The sequence below is a fragment of the Furipterus horrens genome, unplaced genomic scaffold (genome assembly GCF_987537825.1).
Source record: "Furipterus horrens unplaced genomic scaffold, mFurHor1.1.pri manual_scaffold_4, whole genome shotgun sequence".
In the NCBI taxonomy this organism is placed as follows: Eukaryota; Metazoa; Chordata; class Mammalia; order Chiroptera; family Furipteridae; genus Furipterus; species Furipterus horrens.
Genome location: NW_028327174.1, coordinates 9,145,050 through 9,166,184, shown reverse-complemented (window position 1 = coordinate 9,166,184; position 21,135 = coordinate 9,145,050). Strand labels below are relative to the sequence as shown.

Sequence of the window (21,135 nt, the reverse complement as noted above, 5' to 3'; positions counted from 1 at the left end):
TTTACTCTAGTTTGACCCACCAAATACTACAAACATTTCACATTTAAAAAGAAAGAATGGGATACAACAATGATGAGACTGAGAGCATGCTGTTAAAAAACACACACACACAAATAAAAGAAGGAAAACTAAACATGTTTGGGAAGAAGGGAGAAGTGAAGAGCGAGGCTCTTGCAGACAGGAAGGAAACAGGGCAAGAGCTTACACTGGCTGCTAGAGCAGAATGCGCCCAAGCACGGAAAAGAAAAATGGCCAGAACCAATCAGAGGCCACCAGTCAGCAAAAGAGAACAGCTGCATATGACAGAGAAAGGGCAGGAAAGGAACAGGGGAAAGGATGGCATCACTTGGGTGAAGAGAACAAAAAGGCAGGGAAAAGAGGAAGTCCAGGAGGGTGTCACGGGCAGGAAGGAGAGCCATCAAGGGCAAAGAACAGTCATAGCTCTAAACAGGTTTGGGAAAGAGGAGGAGGAGGAAAGGAAGCAGGGGCAGGAAATGCATTAATAAAACCAGCCAAATTGGAGTTCAGTAACTCTGAGTAAGATGTGCAAGGGGAAAAATCACCATGACGTCAGAATCAGACAGCTCAGACTGCTACAAAACAATGTACATCCAAAGTCCAGGCGGCATTACTCAATAGCATTGAAAATAAAAGGGGGAGAGGGAAAGGAAGAGGAGCAACAAGTCACATCACATTTTGTCGTGTTAATGTGAGATGGCAGATGGACTTTTTCGTTCTTATTTAATTGTTTTGTAATTACATTTTATAAAGCTTTTTCTCTAGCACTTTGGTTTCACTTACCGCCAACGGGCCCCATCGTCAGCATTGTGTATAGTTACCATGGAAAGAGAGAGTCAAGTGAAGGGCCCTAAATGCTAAACCATTGGAAAGGGAGGAGGGGAAAAGCAAAATATGCAGACATCTTACTCAAAATGGTGGCTTTTATATTCCATACTTTTCAAAGTTGGGAGAGGGGAAAGGAGCCAGTTAACCTTCATTGCCTTATTAAGAAGCGCTGGTGAGCACCAGGTGGCGGACTCAGTCACGACAGTATGTGCACCAGGCAACCATCAAACCCTTTGCTTGACGATTTTATCCATTAACTGTTGAAATTCTTGACATTAAATACATTTGATGAGTTTTGGATTCTTTCCTTCCTCCCACAACCTCTATGATTTTCTATTCATTCCTTATCACACACACATGGAGGCGAACTGGCCTCCTGAGAGAGAGAGAGAGAGAGAGAGAGAGACAGAGAGAGAGAGACAGAGAGAGAGACAGAGAGAGAGAGACAGAGAGAGACAGAGAGAGAGAGACAGAGAGAGAGAGACAGAGAGAGAGAGAGAGAGAGACAGAGAGAGAGAGAGAGAGAGAGAGACAGAGAGAGAGACAGAGAGAGAGAGACAGAGGGAGAGAATGAATTGGCTGGCCCCTTGATTTATTACAGGACACAATGTTATAAATTGGATAGTGACAGACATTTTTAAAGTTTGTTTTATTTTGGCCCAATCACAGGAATTTGGCATCTCGCAAACTGAAGCAAAGGAAAAAAATCAAGAGAGCAGAAGGATGAGAATTTTGGAAGAAAAAAGTAAAAGTAAAGTACACATACATACGCACACTGGTAAACCAAACTTAAAACCCCCAAACAACAAAAAAAGATGGGGGAAGAGGACAGAAGTGTTACTCTTATACATTTCAGTGCAGTAAGGTGAAGGACACAGAGACACAAACACACAAATGTGTGCACACACACAAACAAGACAGGGTTCCAAATGTGAAATAAGTGAGGCAATACACAAAAGGAGAAACAAAAATATAAACCAGAAATTGAATTATTGAAGACATGCACCTCGATTTTACGGCCCTCTACCACGGTGCCGTGTAATTTCTCCCTGGCCCTGTCTGCATCAGCACTATTCTCGAAAGTTACGAACCCGAATCCCTGCATGCAGCGGGAGAAGGGGGGGAAAACATGCACATCGTTATATTGAAATACCGATCTCTTGGTAAACAGAGAAAAAAATATCATAGTATGAAATTGACATCAGCAACAATTCAGCAATATGCTCCCGAAGTCACATTTGTGGACCATGCATATTTTGTAAAGGGAAATTAAATCCAATAAAAGAATAAAGAACCGTAGTGGTAGTAATAATAATGTAATTAACAATAATAACAATAATAAAACATAAAGCATGTGAGGCCAGACCAAAATTAAGGTATAGTTACTCGAGTCAAATTATTCAACCAAAAATCTGGAGTTTTTTTTTTTAAAAAATACCCTACCCTTCATTCTCAATCCATGCTGTTAATACAGGTGTCCCTTTATGTAATACTAAAAAATACTTAATTAAACTGATTATTCCCTAGTAACTTCTTTAATACATGAAACCTGATATTTAAGTATAATGATTATATAATGGAGATTTTTTAGGAGGTCTCATCATTTTAGTCCAACTTGGCCCCTTGCTCATACCACCATTAATTCCTTTGGAGACAGGATAATTTAAGACATAATCTTGATATATAATTCTGTAGGTACTGGGTGTGGTAAAGAAAGCACTCATGTTTATCTAAGCAAATGAAAGTATCACTAAGCAGGTCAGTCAAAATGACATTTCTTCAGTGTCAATTTTAAATGACCAGACTGGCACAGAGTGAAAATACAGGGTGGGCAAAGGTAGGTTTATAGTTCTGAGTACACGGGAACCGTTTACTTAGTATTATTTATTAATTACTGTATTACTTTCCATACAAACAACTCTAAGCCTACCTTTGCCCGCTCTTGTATGCTCAGCTGAATTTCAGAAAATTGCTTAACCAAATTTACCTAAGCTGTACCCTTGTTGACATCTACACCTACTACTAAATGTATTAGCAATTTTCCACATGTAGAGAGAAAAGGAATAGTCAAAAAGGCGATGCAAATGAGATCTACATTAGTGACATCAGTTGCATACTATTCAACAGGAAAAGAATACCATAAAACAGCAATGGAGTTGCTACCTTGAGTTAGGATTAATTTATTTGTGCAATGTCGATGCTGAAAAACAAAAACAAAAACAAAAAAGAAAAAGAAAAAAACCCAAGTGGCTTTAATTCATTAAGTGGATAAAGCAGGAGGCCACAGAGTTAACTCACTTCCCTGTTCACATTATATTTGAAAAGACCGTATGGGTTATAATGCTACTGTTAATTTCAGTATCAGCAGGATTTACTATATTCTTATGTAACTATTTCACAAAGCATATATCAGTTTCATTTTAGGTGCTTTGTCCTTATCTTTCCACTCTGCAACTAAAATTTTTCTCAAGCTATTTACATCTGAGGAGTGTTTAACTCTTTGGATTTTCTGGGAAAGGCCTCATTTCTCGATAGCTTCATTGTCCCTCTACCATTCTTGCTGTAGGATAAGGATACCCCAGATTCCTTTATGTTTACTCAAGTTCTGCTTTACAGCTTAATACCACGAGTACTCCTATATACACAAAACATGTTCTTAACTCAGATGGTAAACAGTGGGCATTGATCAGCAAAATTTCATAAAGGCAACTCCATCATTTTGAAGGATCTGGTTACTCCGCATTCTAAATGATTATATGGTTGGGTGGTGAACCATGGAGGATTCCAAAGGCTCGTCTCTGCTACCATAAATACCCCAGAACGTGGAATGCTAAAATTTTAAACATATGTTGCTTGAGATGGAACATTATGCGTGACTTTGGTTAATACTGCCCTTAAAAATGTAAGTGGGTTGAAAATATTAATGGGAACACATTTTGAAAATCAAATTTTGATGTCAGCATGTTGTAGCCACTTTGACAACTCAAGGTACACAAGGGCAAGCTACTAGTTAATTACACCACTTGTTGTTTACACTAGATCTGCTGAAGACAGGACACCAGGTCCCAAATCCTGGAGTCCTCCAAAAAGTGAAACCTTTTAGGAGAGGTCACAGATAGCAATGAGTTTTTAAATCACATTTCAGAAGTATTATTAGCTGCAATCCAACAGACTATCACAGCCTCACACATTTTATGCCTCGGGGTAAATAAATTAGGACTTGTATCACAGTTTACGTGCAGACTAAAGCTAGGTTTTTAATGAGAGCATTAGGATTTTATCTACATACATACATACATACATACATGTATGTTTGTCTTTTAAATACAACCATGGGGTAGAAAGGATAAATCTGTTGGTTTTACTGAGAAGGTAAACTGAGTCAAACTGAGGTTAAGTCTCAACCACCAACAAGGCTCAAAGCATCAACAAGGCCTTCTTCCTACAGCTCACCGTGAGGAAATTAGCAATTCAGGCTGAAATCTAAGTTCTGATTCCTATTTACTAAAACTACACTAGTCCCAAAATCCTTATAATTTTCTTTCTAAAAACCTAATTGCTAACTGTGTTCTGTGACCCTCCTTTATGGGTCGTGCCCGTGACACATAATTGCATCTCCTGCGTGGTGTCACAGCACCACAGTCAGCAATGACCAAGTTTAACATTCAGGTTGGCTTGTATAAGATTTGTGTTAATAATGACTTTAATATTCTGGAACAAAATTTCACTTTCAAATGCTTTAAATTGTCTTTGTAAAGAAAGGTGCTTATATGTCAAAGGACATTTTTTTTTTCTTTTTAAATTTTATTTTTTGATTTTTCAATTACAGTTGTCCCATTTTCTGTTAATCAAGATACCAAAGATAGGAAAATAAAGCTATCTCCACAGGCATCTTCACCTGGGGGAAGAGGAGAAAGGGCTTGTTGATACTCTGGGAGGCCTGAGGGGAAACAGAGAGGTAAGAGGATTTCTTCCTTTCCTTTGAAGATAAACGGACCCTGTGGCAGGCAGGATAATGCCCCCCAACCCATGTCCTAATCCCCGGGACCTATGAATATGTAACCCTACGTGGCAAAAGGGATTTTGCAGATGTGATTAAATTAATGGTCTGGAGACAGGGAGATGATCCTGGATTATCCAGGTGAGCCCAACGTAATCACAAGCGTGCCTGTGTGTGAAAGAGGGAGACAGGAGAGTCGGAATCAGAGTGTAGTGGCCTGAGCAAGTCTGGCCTGGCCACTGTTGACTTAGTGGATCTAGGCCAAGGAACGTGGGCCTCCACCAGAGCTGAAGAAAGGGAGGAAGTCAACTGTCCCTGAAAATTACTGGAAGGGACAGAGCCCTCCAGCACTTTGATTTTAGCCCAGTGAGACCCAGTTTGGACTTTTGTTCTCCAGGATTGTAAAGTAATAAATTTGTGTTGCGTTAATTAAGCCACCAAATTTGTGGTTAAGCTGCTCAGAAGCAACAGGAAGTTCATATATACCTCACAGAATTAGAGCCTGGTTAGGAAGGTGGGAAGCATAACCAGCATTTTCAGCATATTGGACTTAAAATACTCCTCTCTCATGTTGAAACCTCAAACAGGCAGTTTTCTAGCAACTCAACTTAATGCTTGTTCATCTATCACATTCACAGTTTTGTTTCAAGAATATTAATTCAATAAAGCCTGAGAATTTGTTTTAATGTAGTGTTCTTCAATAAAATTTAACATTTTTGAAAATGTGCCAGGAACTGGGTTAAGGATATTCACACATTACCCAGGCTTCATAAGTTACTAATAGGAAAATATACTAACATAAAATTATGTTTTAATGTCCCTTCATTCTTAGAAATCTAATTCACATTAAGTTTGGCCATTAAGATCTTTTACTTTAAAAAAATTAATAAAATTATGTTTAATCCTAACACATTTTCCTTAGAAGGGCTTCAAAATGAGTATTCAATGTATCAAACAGGGAAACAAACATAATAACCAGTCTGAATAGCTTCAACACCAAACTAAGATTTAATCTCAAACTCTTAACAAGGATAAATATATCATGTATGTAAGAAGATAAAAAGCAGATAAAAGGGGAACTTTTATTTTTAATTAAAAAAACGATGTTATCTATATGTTTGTCAACACCGGCACTATCAGATAGAAATACAACACGATTCACATGTGTAATTTAAAATTTTCCCCTAGCCACATTAAAAAAATAAAACTAGGTGAAATTAATTTCAATAATGTATTTTATTTAACATACTGCCATTTCAAACCGGCATCAATATACCACCATGACCAGCGCGATGCTGAACGCTCTTTCCCGAGTCGCCGTGCGTTTTCCACCTCCAGCACACCGCAGGTGACTCACCACATTCCAAGGGCCCCACACGGCCACTGGGCTGGACAACGCGGGTCTAACGCGTTACACTCTCACCTAAGGTTCTCAGTCCCCCACGTCCTTCTATGGCAACAAGTTAAACACACCAGTGTTATGTCAGCGAGTATCAGCTATCGTAGCTGTCTTTTTGGAAACCAAGGAATGGTGTGTGTACTGGTCGCTGGTAAAGCTTGTTGTGAGTGAAAAAAATCTTATCACCTGCCTTGACATCACCAAGGGCGTAGAGAAGCCGAGTAACTGTCACCTTTTTAGTCTGGCCTCAGACGGCAATAAATAACAAGCAATAGGATGAGCACTGTAAAAGTATTTTTTAATTGGTATAATCTTTGAATTTTTCCATCTCAGAAGAATGAGAAAGAAAATTTACCATGTAACTTTTTAGGGAGAAATCAAAAGCAGACGGTTCTCCTGGGTATGGCCAGAACACAGAAATTAAAAAATAAACAAAAGAAAAATAAAACTAAAACCCATAAAATGGTAACAAAAGAAAATAAACTAAGCCCTTTGGAAATAAATACATGCACTTTTAATTCAGTTTTAAGTATAATGAAACACATTTCACCTCAACATTACCTATCACATTTTACTGAGAATCACAAAAGGCAACTTAGCGCCATTTCAAAGACAAGTCTTTTGATCATATTTTGAAAGAAATACATAATTCTCCTTTTCATGAAATTAAAAGCCAGGGAAATAGGCAAGAAATTAGAGCACATTACTCATGTCTGAGGAATGGAAATAGAGGTTTTATCTTCTCTAACTAGTCTAAACGTAAGTCCAACCCAAACCCACATCCCGGTCATTCTAGAAATCCACCTGAGAGAGGTAAGAACATAACGACTAAAATTTGCTAGAAGTCTCAGTAATTGTTGCTATGGCTCTATTTTGGAGTCCTTTAGGCAACTCCATAATTGGCACTGTCTAAAGAGGTAAAGAGCTTCTACACATTCAGTATTTATAATACACGTATGTCCCTTCAAGTGACAACAATAACAAAAGTATGTTGAAACAATTTTATAGAAAATATTAATGTTAGAATATGCGTATTTTAAATTTAATAAGTCTGATAATTCTCACAAATTGTTATGGGGATGGGTGATGATAAACAGGATGGTAGAAAATCTAAATTTCAACAATGGAATAAACTTTGAAAAGCGGTAAGTTCTCAGATACTGAAAGAGCCTAGCAGAGAATGCAAGATCAAGAGTACTGGGTTGAACTAGGTGGACTTTATTTAGAGTTCTGTTTAATATGCTATGTGAGAAAACAGACTGGAAGGAAATACATGAGAATATTAGTGAATAGTCTCTTTAATGAGCTATGTATGCTTTTTTCATTCCAGTTCATTAAATATCATGTTTTCCTTTTATAATCATTTTAAAAGGGTACTTTTTAGAAGCTGTTACTCAAAGAATCTATATGAAGAACAACAACATAATTTACTGCCCAAATGGGCACTTTAAGGGGAAAAGGGGACATGATTAATAATTATGCTAGGACAACAGGTATAAACTGGTACTATCCTAGATAAACCAGGACATATGGCCACTCTACCTATGCTTTCTTGTTTATATTAATAATTAATACTCTGTCACGACTGGTGAAATCTGGAGAATCAATAAAGCTACACATATCCGTATAATCAGTTTCTAGATTCTGTTTGAATACACATTTTGGGGCAGGCATACCAGTTTTCATCATACATCCTAATTGAAGATTTTCAAAAGGATAGTCTATCTTTGTTTCAGTTAACCACAGAAAATGAAATATAGCTGACTTGATGTTTATATAAAGGAGTAGGGAATAAAAAGACTTTTTAAAAATGACATGAAACAATTTAAATATATAGTATACATGTATATACATCTAAATTATACATATTCATTCCATAATCCAGGTAAACCAAATCCAGAATATGAAGATCAAAGAAGAAAAAAGGAAAACAAAGAATTCCTCCTGGAGCACAGAACTCCTACTCCGCAGGTCAGCTGTAAAGGTAGAACACTGGCAGGCAGGGAGGGGCATGGCAGCGTAACAATGCCACTTACGATTGTAAGGGAGTATATTCTAAACCCCTGGGCTGAAAGTCTCATTATAAAAAATAAGATATGGTAAAGAGTTGCTGCTTTATGTTTTGGACACATTTGGTTAAATACTGCATTACATGTAAGTACTACTTATCTCAGAATTGATTTGTGACTAATTTTCCCATTACTGCTTCAAAAACATTCAATAAAGCCCATTTCTGTACAGAAAAGCACTCTTAGAAGACAGAGCAATTCTTAACTGAACAACAGAACCACGTAAGTTTTCTTTTCTCAGGTTCCTTTCAAGATTTATTGTAATTTTATAGTCAACTCCAAACATATTAGAAATGAAAAACTAAACTTAACTCACACACACACACAAAAAAATGTACTGGTTAATTTTGTCTTAGGTGGATTCCAGAAAAAGTATCTAGGTTTGACTTCAAAATAAATCTCTATTAACGAGTCACAAAATGGTCCCAGAGGAGCCCACCAGTCTTGAAGGCAGATTCAAGCCAATCCTGCATTCTGGGCTTGGTTTTGAAATATTTACCGATTACTAGTAGCCTGACTCCCCTTCGGCAGCCCGAAGGAGAAGGGGCCGTGAGGACGCAGCGTCAGGCTGAGAGGAGCAGCATGCATGCTTTTAGAGTCCCTGGACAGTAAAGGAAGGCTTGTGCCATTTAAGAATGCAAATTACAAGGGAGAAGCAATTGAATCTGGTAAATTTAAAAATCCTCAGGAAAGATCAATTTCCTTTGCTTCAAAGAATTCAATCAAATTATTTTCTAGGTAAGGAGCAAGTCCTCAATGCCTGATGAAATTATATCGGGCTTTTTGGTTGTTAGAGTCTCATTAAGGATATTTTAAGTGCATACACTTAAAAACCAAAAACATTTAAACTGCTACTTTAGATAAACATTGTAGTAAATAATCTTCACATATTCATTGTACATTCATGTGCTTTTTTCATTTCGAAACCACTGTTATTTTTTATATTTAAAAAGGTCACAATAATAAAAGCAAACTATACAACAAAGAAATAAAAATCCATTGTGAGGAAATTACAAGCATAAATAGTTTTACTGGTTATAGTCTGAATCAATTTCACTTTAAAAATACTTACCAAGTAAGTGCTGGAGAAAGTTCTGTATAAGCATAGTAATCGTTATTTGTTTTAACTGAAAACTGGAAGCTTAGAGTATAATTACCTCTTTAATATTAAAGAATAATTATTATAGTCAGAGTTAAACACTTTTAGTGTTGATGCATTCTATAAAGAAAGGGAATAGTGATCAGGAGCATTAGAATAGTACATACATTTGTATTAGTACAGATGGGGACAGCCAGTATATATAATTTTGTAGATGTGTGTTATTAATTACCAAAGATTGGTGAATTTGGAATAAGAAATCAGAGAGAGGTAAACACTAAGTTAAATAAAGCAAATTAATGAGATTTAATCATAGCCAAGGGCTATCTTCAAAGTTCAATAGAGCTGACCAAATGAAAATTGATTTAAAAAACTGGTCTTACCTAAAAATGCAAGTAGAACTGAATACAGCAAGGTAAATACTTATAAGCTTGGCCACAGCTGACTCTGTCTGTGGGGTGTATTTAGTTTGTTGAGGAGGAAGAAAACTTTCAAATAAAACTTTCCAAAATTCACTTAATCAAATCTTTTCTTACAATGCCATTATAAGACTTTACCATTCATTCATTCCTAGAAACACCACTGCTTATAAAAATTCTAAATCATATAGATTGGGAACTTAATTGTAAATTATTAAGGAAAAATAAGTTTTAATTAAAAATTTCAGTTCTTACATAAAACACATTTAGAAGAGAATACACATCAAACTGCACACTGTTCTTTCATTTTTATGCAAAAAACTATCACCCTCTGTATTTGTGAGTAAAGTGACTACATTCTGCAGCTTGCCCATCGGGGCTTAACTTAAAGGAAGAAGTCAGTTCATAGTGAAGTCCTGAGTCACTATATTCCTTGTATTTAACCCTTGTTAAAATTTGTTCAAAAAAAACCAAGTCAACTAAATAACTGAAATACTAAATTTGTTCTAAGTATGGCACTTCCAAGTTTGATTTTTGAAAGCTGAACTGTGCTAAGAATTCAGCGCAGAACTCTTAGAATCCCACTGTCTTCAGCCTTCTCTCCTTCCCGTCACTGTGAGCGGCTCAGGGCCAGTCTCAGCTGCTGAAAGACGGGTGTCTCCACATTCGGTCTCCCTGACTGCCGCCTTCTCCCCCCACTTCTCCTGCTCCTGTCCCATTGCTCTCCCAATGGAAGTTAAGATCAAGTTTGGCCACGTGGCAGCTTATTTTTTAGAGATAATCTAATCCAAGCTAGATAGCTGGGAATACTTTATGTAGGCTTGAAAATCAGCTTAAGTTTTCTGATTACTTATTGTTCAAAATAAAACAAAACTAAAAAGAAACTAAGCAGACTTAGTACTGAAATGGAGCTTACCTTAGAGCCACGTTCATTAAAGATTATTTCTACATCTAGGATTTTGCCAAACTGCTGCAGAGACAAAAATAAAACATTTGTTTATGGTCGACTTTTTATCCATATACTTTACTTTCTTCTGAAAAAGAAATAGAGTCCCCCCCCCCCCACCTCTTTAAACTACCGATTTAACGTCCATGTTTCTATTTGTTCACAGGTCCCAAAACCAGTTTCTGAGCTTTCCTCACCACCGAGCTGGGAACAACTCCTTCTCCACTCCCTCCCTCACGCGCTACCCACCTGTGGTGGCGGCTGCTTTCAGGACACGCGCAGAGTCGCGGTGCTGCTTGCTTCTTCACATGGGCAAGAACTAGGGACCTTCCCCACTCCATCCTCATTTTTTAAACGTGTCAGTTTTAAGAAGTAAATCCTTAGTAGGAAGATTTGAAGGTTGTTTTGCTTCCCCCTTTTCCTTTAACTTATGAAAGTAAGTCATGTTCATTGTAAAATCAGAAGATACAGAGAAATGAAAAGGAAAAGGGGAAGCAGAAAGTGAGCACCACCTGCAATCCCTCCACCTCAGTTCTGGTGCCCAGTCTTTGGGGCTTTTCCTTAGGCATGGGTTGTTAGGAAAATATTGCCACCTATTTCTTTTATTTTTTTTAACTTAATATACTATGAACAACTTTCCAAGTCAATAAATATATATGTTATTTCTATAGGTTACATGCTATTTTCCATCATACTTAAACATTCATGGACATTATGTGTGATCCCAATGATTTGCCACTTTAATAATTTTTCTGCAATGAATATCATCAAGAATATCTTGAATAGTAACTTTATTTTGTAATTAAGTATTTTCACATTTGGAAAAATCAAACTAACGAAAGCCACCAGGCCTAAGTAACTCTACTGTTGGGTAGCTAGTAGCTGACAGAAGGGCCACACACAAAACTCATTATTTGGAGAAGACGTGTATCTAGTGACAAAACTATCTGCCTTAATCAACAGCTGGGTAAACTGCGTGGAAGGGATGTGCAGTGAATCTCCAGGTAGCTTTTTAACTCACAGTTCTCTCTGAGCACTAAACTCACACTGTACACAATTGTCTATTTCACTTAGATTTCAAACCGGACTTTGGGAAATGTGCAGAAACTAAAAAAATGAGAAGAGCAAAACGCTCTCTCTCTGGGCTAAAACATTACTATCTTTATTAAAAACTTGTGTTAAGAGCCCAAGTTTTCTAGAGTAAGGCTTCTGGGCTTGCTTCCTGTTTCATCATTTAATGGAAAATTATAAAAATCAAGGAAAGAGGATAAATGTCTTATTTTAGGTAAAAGGACATTTTATTTTTTCCCTATACCTATCCTATAGAATTATGATTTATATGGTGTTTTAGAGTTTGTTTTCCTTTACATTTTCTAATGCATCCTTATATCATCCTTCTGGAATAAGGACTGCTTTCCTTTTATGGTTAAAAAAAGTGAGGCTGAAAGAAGCTATTCATCATTTATAGAGCTAATAAAATGGAGCATAAAATCCCTGCTCTTTACCAATGCAACTGTCCTTCTAAGTAATAGATACTAACTACGTGGAAGAAGACAGAGCAACCAGGTACCCCATGCAAAGAAATCTAATTTTTTTGGACTTAGTGCCTTATGTGAAGGATATAATACATTTCAAGGAATCACTGTAAGTGGCCTGGGCAGATTTCCAATGGACAACACACTTCTGACCTGAGAATGCACTCCATTTTCACAGAGCTCCAGAGATTGAGATTCCATATTATCACTCATAATTCAGTTGAGAACCTAATAACTCATACTCCTGGGAAGCTTCTTCTTAAATGTAACCTAAATTCTTTATGCTACTCTTCATATCTTCTGTTGCTCTCTCTACTGCAGAGATGAGACCAGCTAGCTGGTTACTATTTTCTGTGTAAAAGCTCTTTTCAAGTTCTTCAAGAATATCACTAAATCTCAACCTTGCCCTTGCCTTTAGTGTGGAACACACATCCAGGTCATCAGCTATCGGTGACAGAACTTTGCTCCAGGGCCTTGTTACCATGTAGTGGCCAACCAAGACTTAAGGAAGGGCATTTGCTTTTCGGACAAAGCACCAGGCTGTGATACTAATAAAATTTTTTGAAAAAACCAATTATCTCTTGGTCCTAGTTCAAGTTAAAGAGTCTGCTCAAATTTTAACAGGCAACAAAACACAGCCCAAGAAAAAATTAGGTTCTTAGCAGTCCTTCACTTTCCAATAACTTAAATCTTTGCTATTACACTTTGTTTCCATGACAGTGATTTCAGGCAGAATTAAACAACTGGAAGAACCCATCAGGGGTAGCAAACTAACCCCCTGTACCTGATTTTAGATATTGGTCTTGATGCTGCTGAGTTACAAGCAAGGAAGTAAAGACAAAGCACAGGTACTATCTGCTTTCACAGATATTATTTCATTTAATTTATAACACTCTGAAAGGTAAGGATTACTATCTTGTCCTCATTTTAGTCCTGAAAGTCTCACGTCCCAAGTAAACGGTCACCTTATTTACATGAGAATTTGCAAGGTGGGTGGCTAGTAGACAGGTATTAGGAAAAGTCTCTGATGAAGAAAATACTGATTTACCTCAGGATCTTTCTCAATCTATTTGTCGTTTTATCCTAAAGTACCGATGACTAATAATACTCCTGGGGGATTGAATTATATTTTAATTGTAAACTCATGAAAGGACTTCAGAGACTTACCCCAAACATCTGCCGGAGGTCAGGGTCCCGGAAGCGGAAAGGAATATTTGAGACATGCAGCCGTTTAGGGGTAGATTTACTCTCTGAATTTTCACTACTTTGCGTCTGTGACTGCTGGCCGTCTGTCTGTGCTCCTCCTTCTGTCTGCTAAGCAAAGAAATAAAGAGTAAACAAAAGATAAATATAATTACTTCACAAGAATTATGTAAAATGAACTCCTCCCCCACCCCATCGTTCTCAGTGTCTTCAAGCAAATATTACACTTGTCCGTTCTCTGAGGAAAAAAAAAAGATGTTATCTGTGTTCAAAATGCTATAGTCTACAAACAAAATTTAGCTCTTTTGAGTATCCATAGGACATCAGTAAAATGGGAGAAACAGAAACACTATGTGACTTGCCCAAGATCACATGGATATACAGTAGAATTAAAGATATAAAAATAGTACCATTACTCTTAGGTTATTAGCAGAGCTTTCTAGTTTTGAGATCTTCCTGTTTTGAAAATGAAGAGTCTGTTCCATTAGTTGTGAAGATCAGTGCATTTTTGGTCTATCATTTCAGGAAATAAAGGAGTATTTTTAATATTCTATTCACTCTGTTAGTTCCAGAGTTTATGACTACTGGGTTACCAAAGTAGTATGATATTATCCATGCAGAGGAGACACTTGGTGACAATGGCCAGCCACTTTACTTACAAACTGAGGAAGCTTCTGACTCGGAAAGCAGTCCGCAGTCACCTTCCTGGTTCACATAACCCCAGCTAACCTGAGCACAGAGGCCAACCTGCAGCCCAGAGCAAAGTTCGCTGAGAAAATCTGCACCGGCTTTAAGGGCGCCTCACTAATCTCCTACGCACGTAAGTGACAGATCTGTATACAGCTACAGTGGAAGAGCAGGCGTGAGAGGGTGCGTTTTTAATCATGAATCTCTTTTGCAGCAATACAGGCCTGTGTTCATTCCATCTTTTTCCCAATAAATCCTCAAAGGAATTGCAATGTTGAGAAAAACTTTTGACAAACATCTTACAGGTATGGTATATTCTAAGCATTCAAAAAAGATTTATTCTGAAGTGTTCATCTGGCAATTTCAGAACCTTATGTTTGTATTATTTACTATGATGTACACGCCAAGCCCGATGGCTTGCTGAGCTCATTAAAACTAACACACTTTTAAAACAGGAGCAGAACCTGCTGTTCTTATTATCTCAGTAGGATCAGAACTGAGTCCCTAACAGATTCCTCTGGGTGGCACCAAACAAATCCCTCCCATGACTCAATGTTCAACTAAAAGAAACTGAATCAGAGATACTCTTGGTTTAGAAGATGTTAACAATCATCATGAAGTCTGAGACTGTAAAACATAAAGGATAATCAGGAATAAACTCTGAAAGAATACCAGCTTTTTCCAATGTCAATCTGAGTGATGGCAGCTTTTATCTCATCCCATTCAGGCCTTGCAGATGGCTTAAGTGTGCAATGATTCATGTGATACAAAAATAGCAGAAAAGGGAAGAGCCACGAAGCAATGTTCTGCAAAAGCGTGAGGTTCTCTATCATCAATCTGGGAACAATGCAGACTAAACAAAACAAATTCCACCCAAAGAAGAAACTCACTAAGTTACTAAAACAGCATCACGGACACCAAAGCCATAAGCATGAGCATCAGTTACAACAAATGCTTATCAAGCACCTTCCCACTTGCCTCTTACTCCCACAGCTGGTTGCATAAAACTTGCTTCCGTCCGACTTTCAGGAGCAGCAGCTCAGGTCTGCAAGGTGTCAGGGTATCAGCCGCAAACCAGTTTTATACATCACTCACACACAGGTGGGCAACAGCAGGCTTACAGTTGTTAGTAAGGAAACTAATACAGTACTTAGTCGTCGGCAGCCGTCCGTCTCGAGAGACGATGGTGTAGCTTCTTAAGAGTCTATCTGCACCGCCGAGAATGGCTGTGCAGTCCGACTCGGGAGTGACATGGTATCTGTCTCCTCCCATGTTGAATCGACATCTTGTGATGACGCTGAAGCTACAGAGCCTGGGCAGGGTAATATGGAGGGTCTGCTGTTGCCCATGCAGCAGACCCCCCCTCTCTTCGCAGCTGAAGGGTCCAAGGGAAAGACGGAGTCGATACAGCTTGGCTTCAGGTGCGCCGCAGGAGTTGCCGGTGTTGACTACAACGTCAAACCGCCTTAGGGACTCCGGCTCCGGATTTTCTGTCGGGGTTTACTCCCTTAGCCTTTCCCCTGAAGAGGTATGCCGCAAGGCAGCGGAGGTTTTTTGGAGTCAGAGTTTTCCTTCTCTGATGTACCCTGACTGGAAGATCGAACCAGCGACACTTAGCTCGCAGGCCGACGCTCAATCCACTGAGCTAGACCCTGGCTGGTTTAGTACTTAGTAATAATACAAGAATAAACCGTTTTGCGGACTCGCAACTGTAAACCTGCTTTTGCTCCCCCCTCCTATGTAGTCCCTGTAGCCTGTACTGTATGGCAAATGACAGGACAAATGAAAACTAATAATTACTTTAAAGTATGTTGCCCAGGTTAGTTATTTGTTGTTCCTGAGAGTGTTTTTACAACCCCAGTGACACAATTTAAGGAACTGTTAGAAGTCAGATTAATTAATTTTCGGGCACTGTAGTGAACACCTATATTTTTTAAAAAGTATGAAACCTTCAGTTCTAGAAAGATTGGCAAGTGGAAACAATGAACTATCATTTCCAAAATTCTCAAGCTTTCTGGCTTAATATAAATTTTTCAATTGAAGTTCAACATACATAATAGATACAAATGCACAAATCATAGGCGTACAGATGAACGACTTTGCACAAAGGAAATACACCCATGTAGTCATCGAATGAGATCAAGCAACACCAAGGAGCTCGTCTGGGCACCACTTCAGCCTCTGTTCCCCTGCCAAAGGGTCGCCGCTATCCTGACTTCTAAATCCATAAATTACTGTTGCTATTTCTGAACTTAAAAGGGGGGGGGGGTGCCACATGTACTCTTTCCTGTCTGCCTTCTTTTACATATTATATTTGTGTAATACGTTATAATTCATCCATTCTTTTTCCATTTTATGAATGTACAGATTTATATAGGTGCTTCCAGTTTCCGGCTCTGAAGTGCCTTGTTACGGGCCTTTGGCGCACACGAGAACGCACTTTGTCGGGTGTACAGGCGTCGGGGAGTGGCTCGGCCGGATTAAGGCTGTGTGCAAGCTCAGCCTAACAGATACCATCAGGTTTTCAAAGTGGCTGTGCCAACTCATACTCAACTGCGTGTAAGAGTTCTAGTTGCTCTTAGTCTTGCCATTTGCATTTTTAAAAAATATTTATTTTTAGAGTGAGGGGAACAAAGGGGGAGAGAGGGAGAGAAACATGGATGTGTGAGAGAGACACTGATCCAGTTGCCTCTCTATGCGCCTGACCAGGGGCCGGACCTGCAACCCAGGCTGTGCTCTGACCAGGAATCGAACGGGTGACCTTCCTCTTTGCAGGACGACGCCTAACCACCTAATCCACACAGGTCAAGGCACCATTTTCATTTTAATTATTCTGGTAGAAGGTAGTAGCATCATATTGTGGCTTTAATATGCTTTCTTCTCTTTAAAACTATGATCCTTTCTTCTTTCCACTCATAGTTTTGTTGAAAAAAATGGGAATTCCAGTAAAACAGCACTATTTCTTGAGTGAATACTATATGACAGACCCTTTTTTAACCCTTTTAATAACAATATTTAAATAGTGTTTACTATTTGCTGACCCTGGCCTACATATTTTATATATTTTAATTAATATACCGTAATTCTTTCAACAACCCCAACAGTTGTAGGTTTTGTTTTTTTAAAACCTGAGAACACAGTAGGTACTACTTTTTACCCTGCTTCTCAGATGCGGGGTCTGAGGCGCAGGAAAACCGCCTGAGTAACGCAGCAGGCCTTCCGACACAGGCGGTCTGGCTCCTGAGGACGCGCGCTTAACCACGATGCACTGTTTTCTAAAATTCTCACAATAACTTATGACGCAGGCACTATTATTATCCCCAATTGATAGAGGCAGAAACTATGACACAGAGAGGTTAAGTCAGCTGCCCAACCAAGGTCACACATTAAGTGGCAGAGTAGGAATTCAAAACCAGGCAGCCCAGTCTCCCGGGCCGGGCCCCCCCCTTTCTCGCACTGCCCCGTGCTCTCTGCTCTCTGCTCCCACACGTTCTCAGCGCACTCACCTGACGGAGCAAGGCTTCTCCCGGGTGGAGGCAGGCATGCGGGCAAGGGACAAGAAAAGCGCTACAAGAGGCGACATGTATTCCATACCTCAAGGCCACAAAGGGGAGGAAAAGCAAGAGGCACCCTGGCATTTATGAAGAAAAATGTCAGAGAACTACTAACTGATTCTCAAAGGGGCTGAAAAGCAGATTCCCGTACTGAGTGAACACAGGGGTAGGAAACAGAGTAGGCACAGTGACCCCTCACTTATCGCGGGTGTTACGTTCTAGACCCCCCCCCCCCGCGATAGGTGAAAATCCGCGAGGTAGGAACCTTACATTTATTTTATTATTTATATATATTTAAGGCTTTATAAACCCTTCCCACACACTTATAAACCGTTCCCAGTCCCTTATTAACCTTTCCCACTCCCTTATTAACTTTTCCACACTTTTATAAACACTACGTATGTCCTTAAACATATTTTACACTCTTAAACCTATTAACTTTAACATATGTGTACAGTACTGCAAAATCCTGCAATATAGCGAAAAATCCGCGATAAATCATTAAATATAATATTCTTAAAAACCCCGCGATACAGTGAGGCCGCGATATAGAGAGGGACTACTGTACAATGAATGTAATTACCAAACGAGGTATTTCCCATTTGACATTCTCAACTTTAAGTTTACCTTAATATAGACTAATTATTGACAGAATTATTGAAAGAGACAAATCACAAAGAAAAGTAAAAAAGGTTTTAGGCTCTATATTTGTGAAAAGTGGAGAGTTAAACTGTTCTGAGAAAAATCTCAGTCAGTACAGCATTGGTTTGCTTTGTTTTCTATTGTTAGCTGCTGAGCAACTTCACTCACTGTATAAACAACCTCCGAAGGTTCTGTTTTTCCTTCTGTGGTCATTTTCTGACCTCACGGACTCTCTGGGCAGGGGATGAAACAGAAGAGGCTGGAGCCTGTGCACTGAGAGTTTACAGCGAGGCCTGGCAGCCGCGATGCTGGATGCAACCGGATGACTCAAGTCTGCAGGTCCGCTCTTCAAACAGCGCAGCCTCCCGGGTGAGATCCCGCCTTCTGCCTACACTGCAGAGGAGCCAGGGCTTGCTACACTGAAGAACACATCGGATTTTCACATCTCAAAACCTCATTCTAGAAATGAGGATTAAAAATGTTTTGTTTTGATAAACTCAAACTTTAAAAATCCTTGTAACTTGGAAATGGATTGATTTTTCTGACTCCTCTATGAAACAAAAATATTTTAACTGTTCACACACTGTGAATAATGTTCTGTTATGGCCAAAAAGAAACTCTGGGCAGTACAAGGTGACGTATCACTTTCCAAGTCGCTATCATAAAACCTCATACATAATCTGAGATATTAAGGAATCTCCTGACTAATTCAGGATTACTGTTTTGATTCATGAATTATCCTTTTTCTTCAAAATTTAATTTCCCTGTTTTCTGTAATGCTGTCATTTCTTATTTTCACCTTTGTAATGCTAAAGGGAAAAAGAGGAAATTCAATTTAGCATAGTAAATTTCTTGAGAATATGATTCATGTCTGAAATGTCTATTAAACCAACACATTTTAATGAGACTTTGGGTATAGAAATCTAGGTTTAAAAAATTCCTCTAGAATTCTGAAGGCAACTTTGACCTGTTGTTCAGCTTCCAGTGTTGCTGTTGAGAAACCTGAAGGCATCAACATGACTCCTGTCTTCTTGTATGTGACCTTCCCGCATTCTCTCTGGTGTGCAGATGACCCAAAAATGGCCAGGGTTCTAAAATTCCAGTGATTTGCCTCAATGTGGGTTCATTTCATTTTGATCTCGTTTGCTGGGAACTCCGTGGTCTCATAAGCTGGAAATTAATGTCTTTCAGTCCAAGGAAGTCTTCAATTACTTACTGATGATGATTCACACCCTATACATTTTGTCATTCTTTTTCTGAAACTTTTATTATTAGATATTGAATATTCTGGACTGGGCCTCTAATTTTCTTACCTCTTTCCTGTATTTTCCATTTCTCTGCCCTTTGGCTCTATTTTCTGGGGTACTTTATCTGAAAACTTTAGGGCCAAATGTACATCAGAATTCAGAATTTTGAGGATCTGGAAGGCAATATGCTGTATAATCTATAATGTAAAACCCTCAACAAGACTTGGGGCAGTGATGGTTCTTTCGCAAATTGTATGCATATTCATATAAATAGGATAAAGACTATTGAGTTTTCCTGCAAAGTTATGAAAAATCATTTGATTTTTAGAACTTCTGGGTTTTAGAATTGTGGATAAGAGACTGTAGACCACTGATTGGATTCAATTTCTTTTGATTGGATGGGGGTTGTTCTTTTTTTAACATTAATTTTTTAAAAATATTTATTTTATTTATTTTCAGAAAGAGGGGAAGGGAGGGAGAGAAACATGGATGTATGAGAGAAACATCAATCGGCTGCCCCTCCAATGCCCCCAACCAGGGACCCGGCCTGCTATCCAGGCATGGGAATCGAACAGGTGACCTTTTGGTTTGCGGGACAATGCCCAACTCAGTCAGGGCTGGATGGGGGTTGGTCTTTAGTCAAGGGTTAAGTGAATCTTCCTCATCAGATGAATTATGTATTTTCACAGTGTTACAAAGTCAGTCACATATAGTATAAGTGACATGGTTCTGAAAACTACAAGATTCAAGGGTAAACTAACCAAAGGATAGAAGATATTTCTATTAACTGTTAAAAGTAGAGCTGCCATACAATTAAAATAGCTTTGAAATTAGACAAGTATTAATAAAGGTTTCATTTAGGAAGATTCACTTTGGTTCTATTAAACAGACTCAGCCCAAAATGGAGTAGCTCATGCTAAGCCCCATGTCAACAAACTGAAACCTAACTTTCTATGTTCGGCTCTCCCAGAAAAGGTAGGCCTAGGTCAACCAACCAGCACTTGCCTGCTCGGCACAAGTTACCTGACCCAGCTCCAAGATTTCCCTTTGCTCTATTTAATGAAAGTAACCCTGCTCTAACCAATCAGGAAATGCCCAGTATAGCCTACTTGTTCCTGCTCCCTTCTGCCTAAAATCTCTTGCTTTGTACAGCTCTTCAGAGCTCCTTTCCATCTGTTAGATTGGATGTTACACAATTCATGAATTAATGAATAAAGCCAATAAGATCTGTATAATTTTCTTAGCTGAATTTTGTTAGTAGTTTAAAAGTTGCACAAAAGTAAAATTTCATTAATTTTACTATAGCATAGCATTTCAATTCTGAACAATTCAAATTTGTATAAAATAAGACTGTGATATATTTTATACCCAAGAAAAGCTAATGGAAAGTTCATTGCTCAAAAAAGCTTTAAGTGCACCTAATGGATATGCCTTTGTGTGTATGCTTCAAAAATCACAGAGCAGTTATTCCCTAAAGGGTAGACTGCCA

General features: G+C 38.6%; 1 protein-coding gene across 19 annotated transcripts in view; it reads right to left on the bottom strand.

The window, feature by feature from the left end:
• RBFOX2 (RNA binding fox-1 homolog 2) overlaps positions 1 to 21,135 on the bottom strand; it is a 248,305-nt gene that overhangs the window by 21,561 nt on the left and 205,609 nt on the right. For 14 of the 19 annotated variants that reach the window (XR_016510420.1, XM_090272516.1, XM_090272521.1 and 11 more), the window contains 3 exons: positions 13,481 to 13,627; positions 10,749 to 10,802; positions 1,853 to 1,945 (listed from right to left, as the gene is read on the bottom strand). Coding sequence is in view for 18 of the 19 variants with exons in the window: in XM_090272516.1 (XP_090128642.1) it covers positions 1,853 to 1,945; positions 10,749 to 10,802; positions 13,481 to 13,627 (294 nt within the window). In the remaining variant the exon portion in view is untranslated. The remainder of the gene's footprint in view (positions 1 to 1,852; positions 1,946 to 10,748; positions 10,803 to 13,480; positions 13,628 to 21,135) is intronic. The other 5 variants (XM_090272518.1, XM_090272522.1, XM_090272525.1 and 2 more) reach the window with 1 other exon arrangement.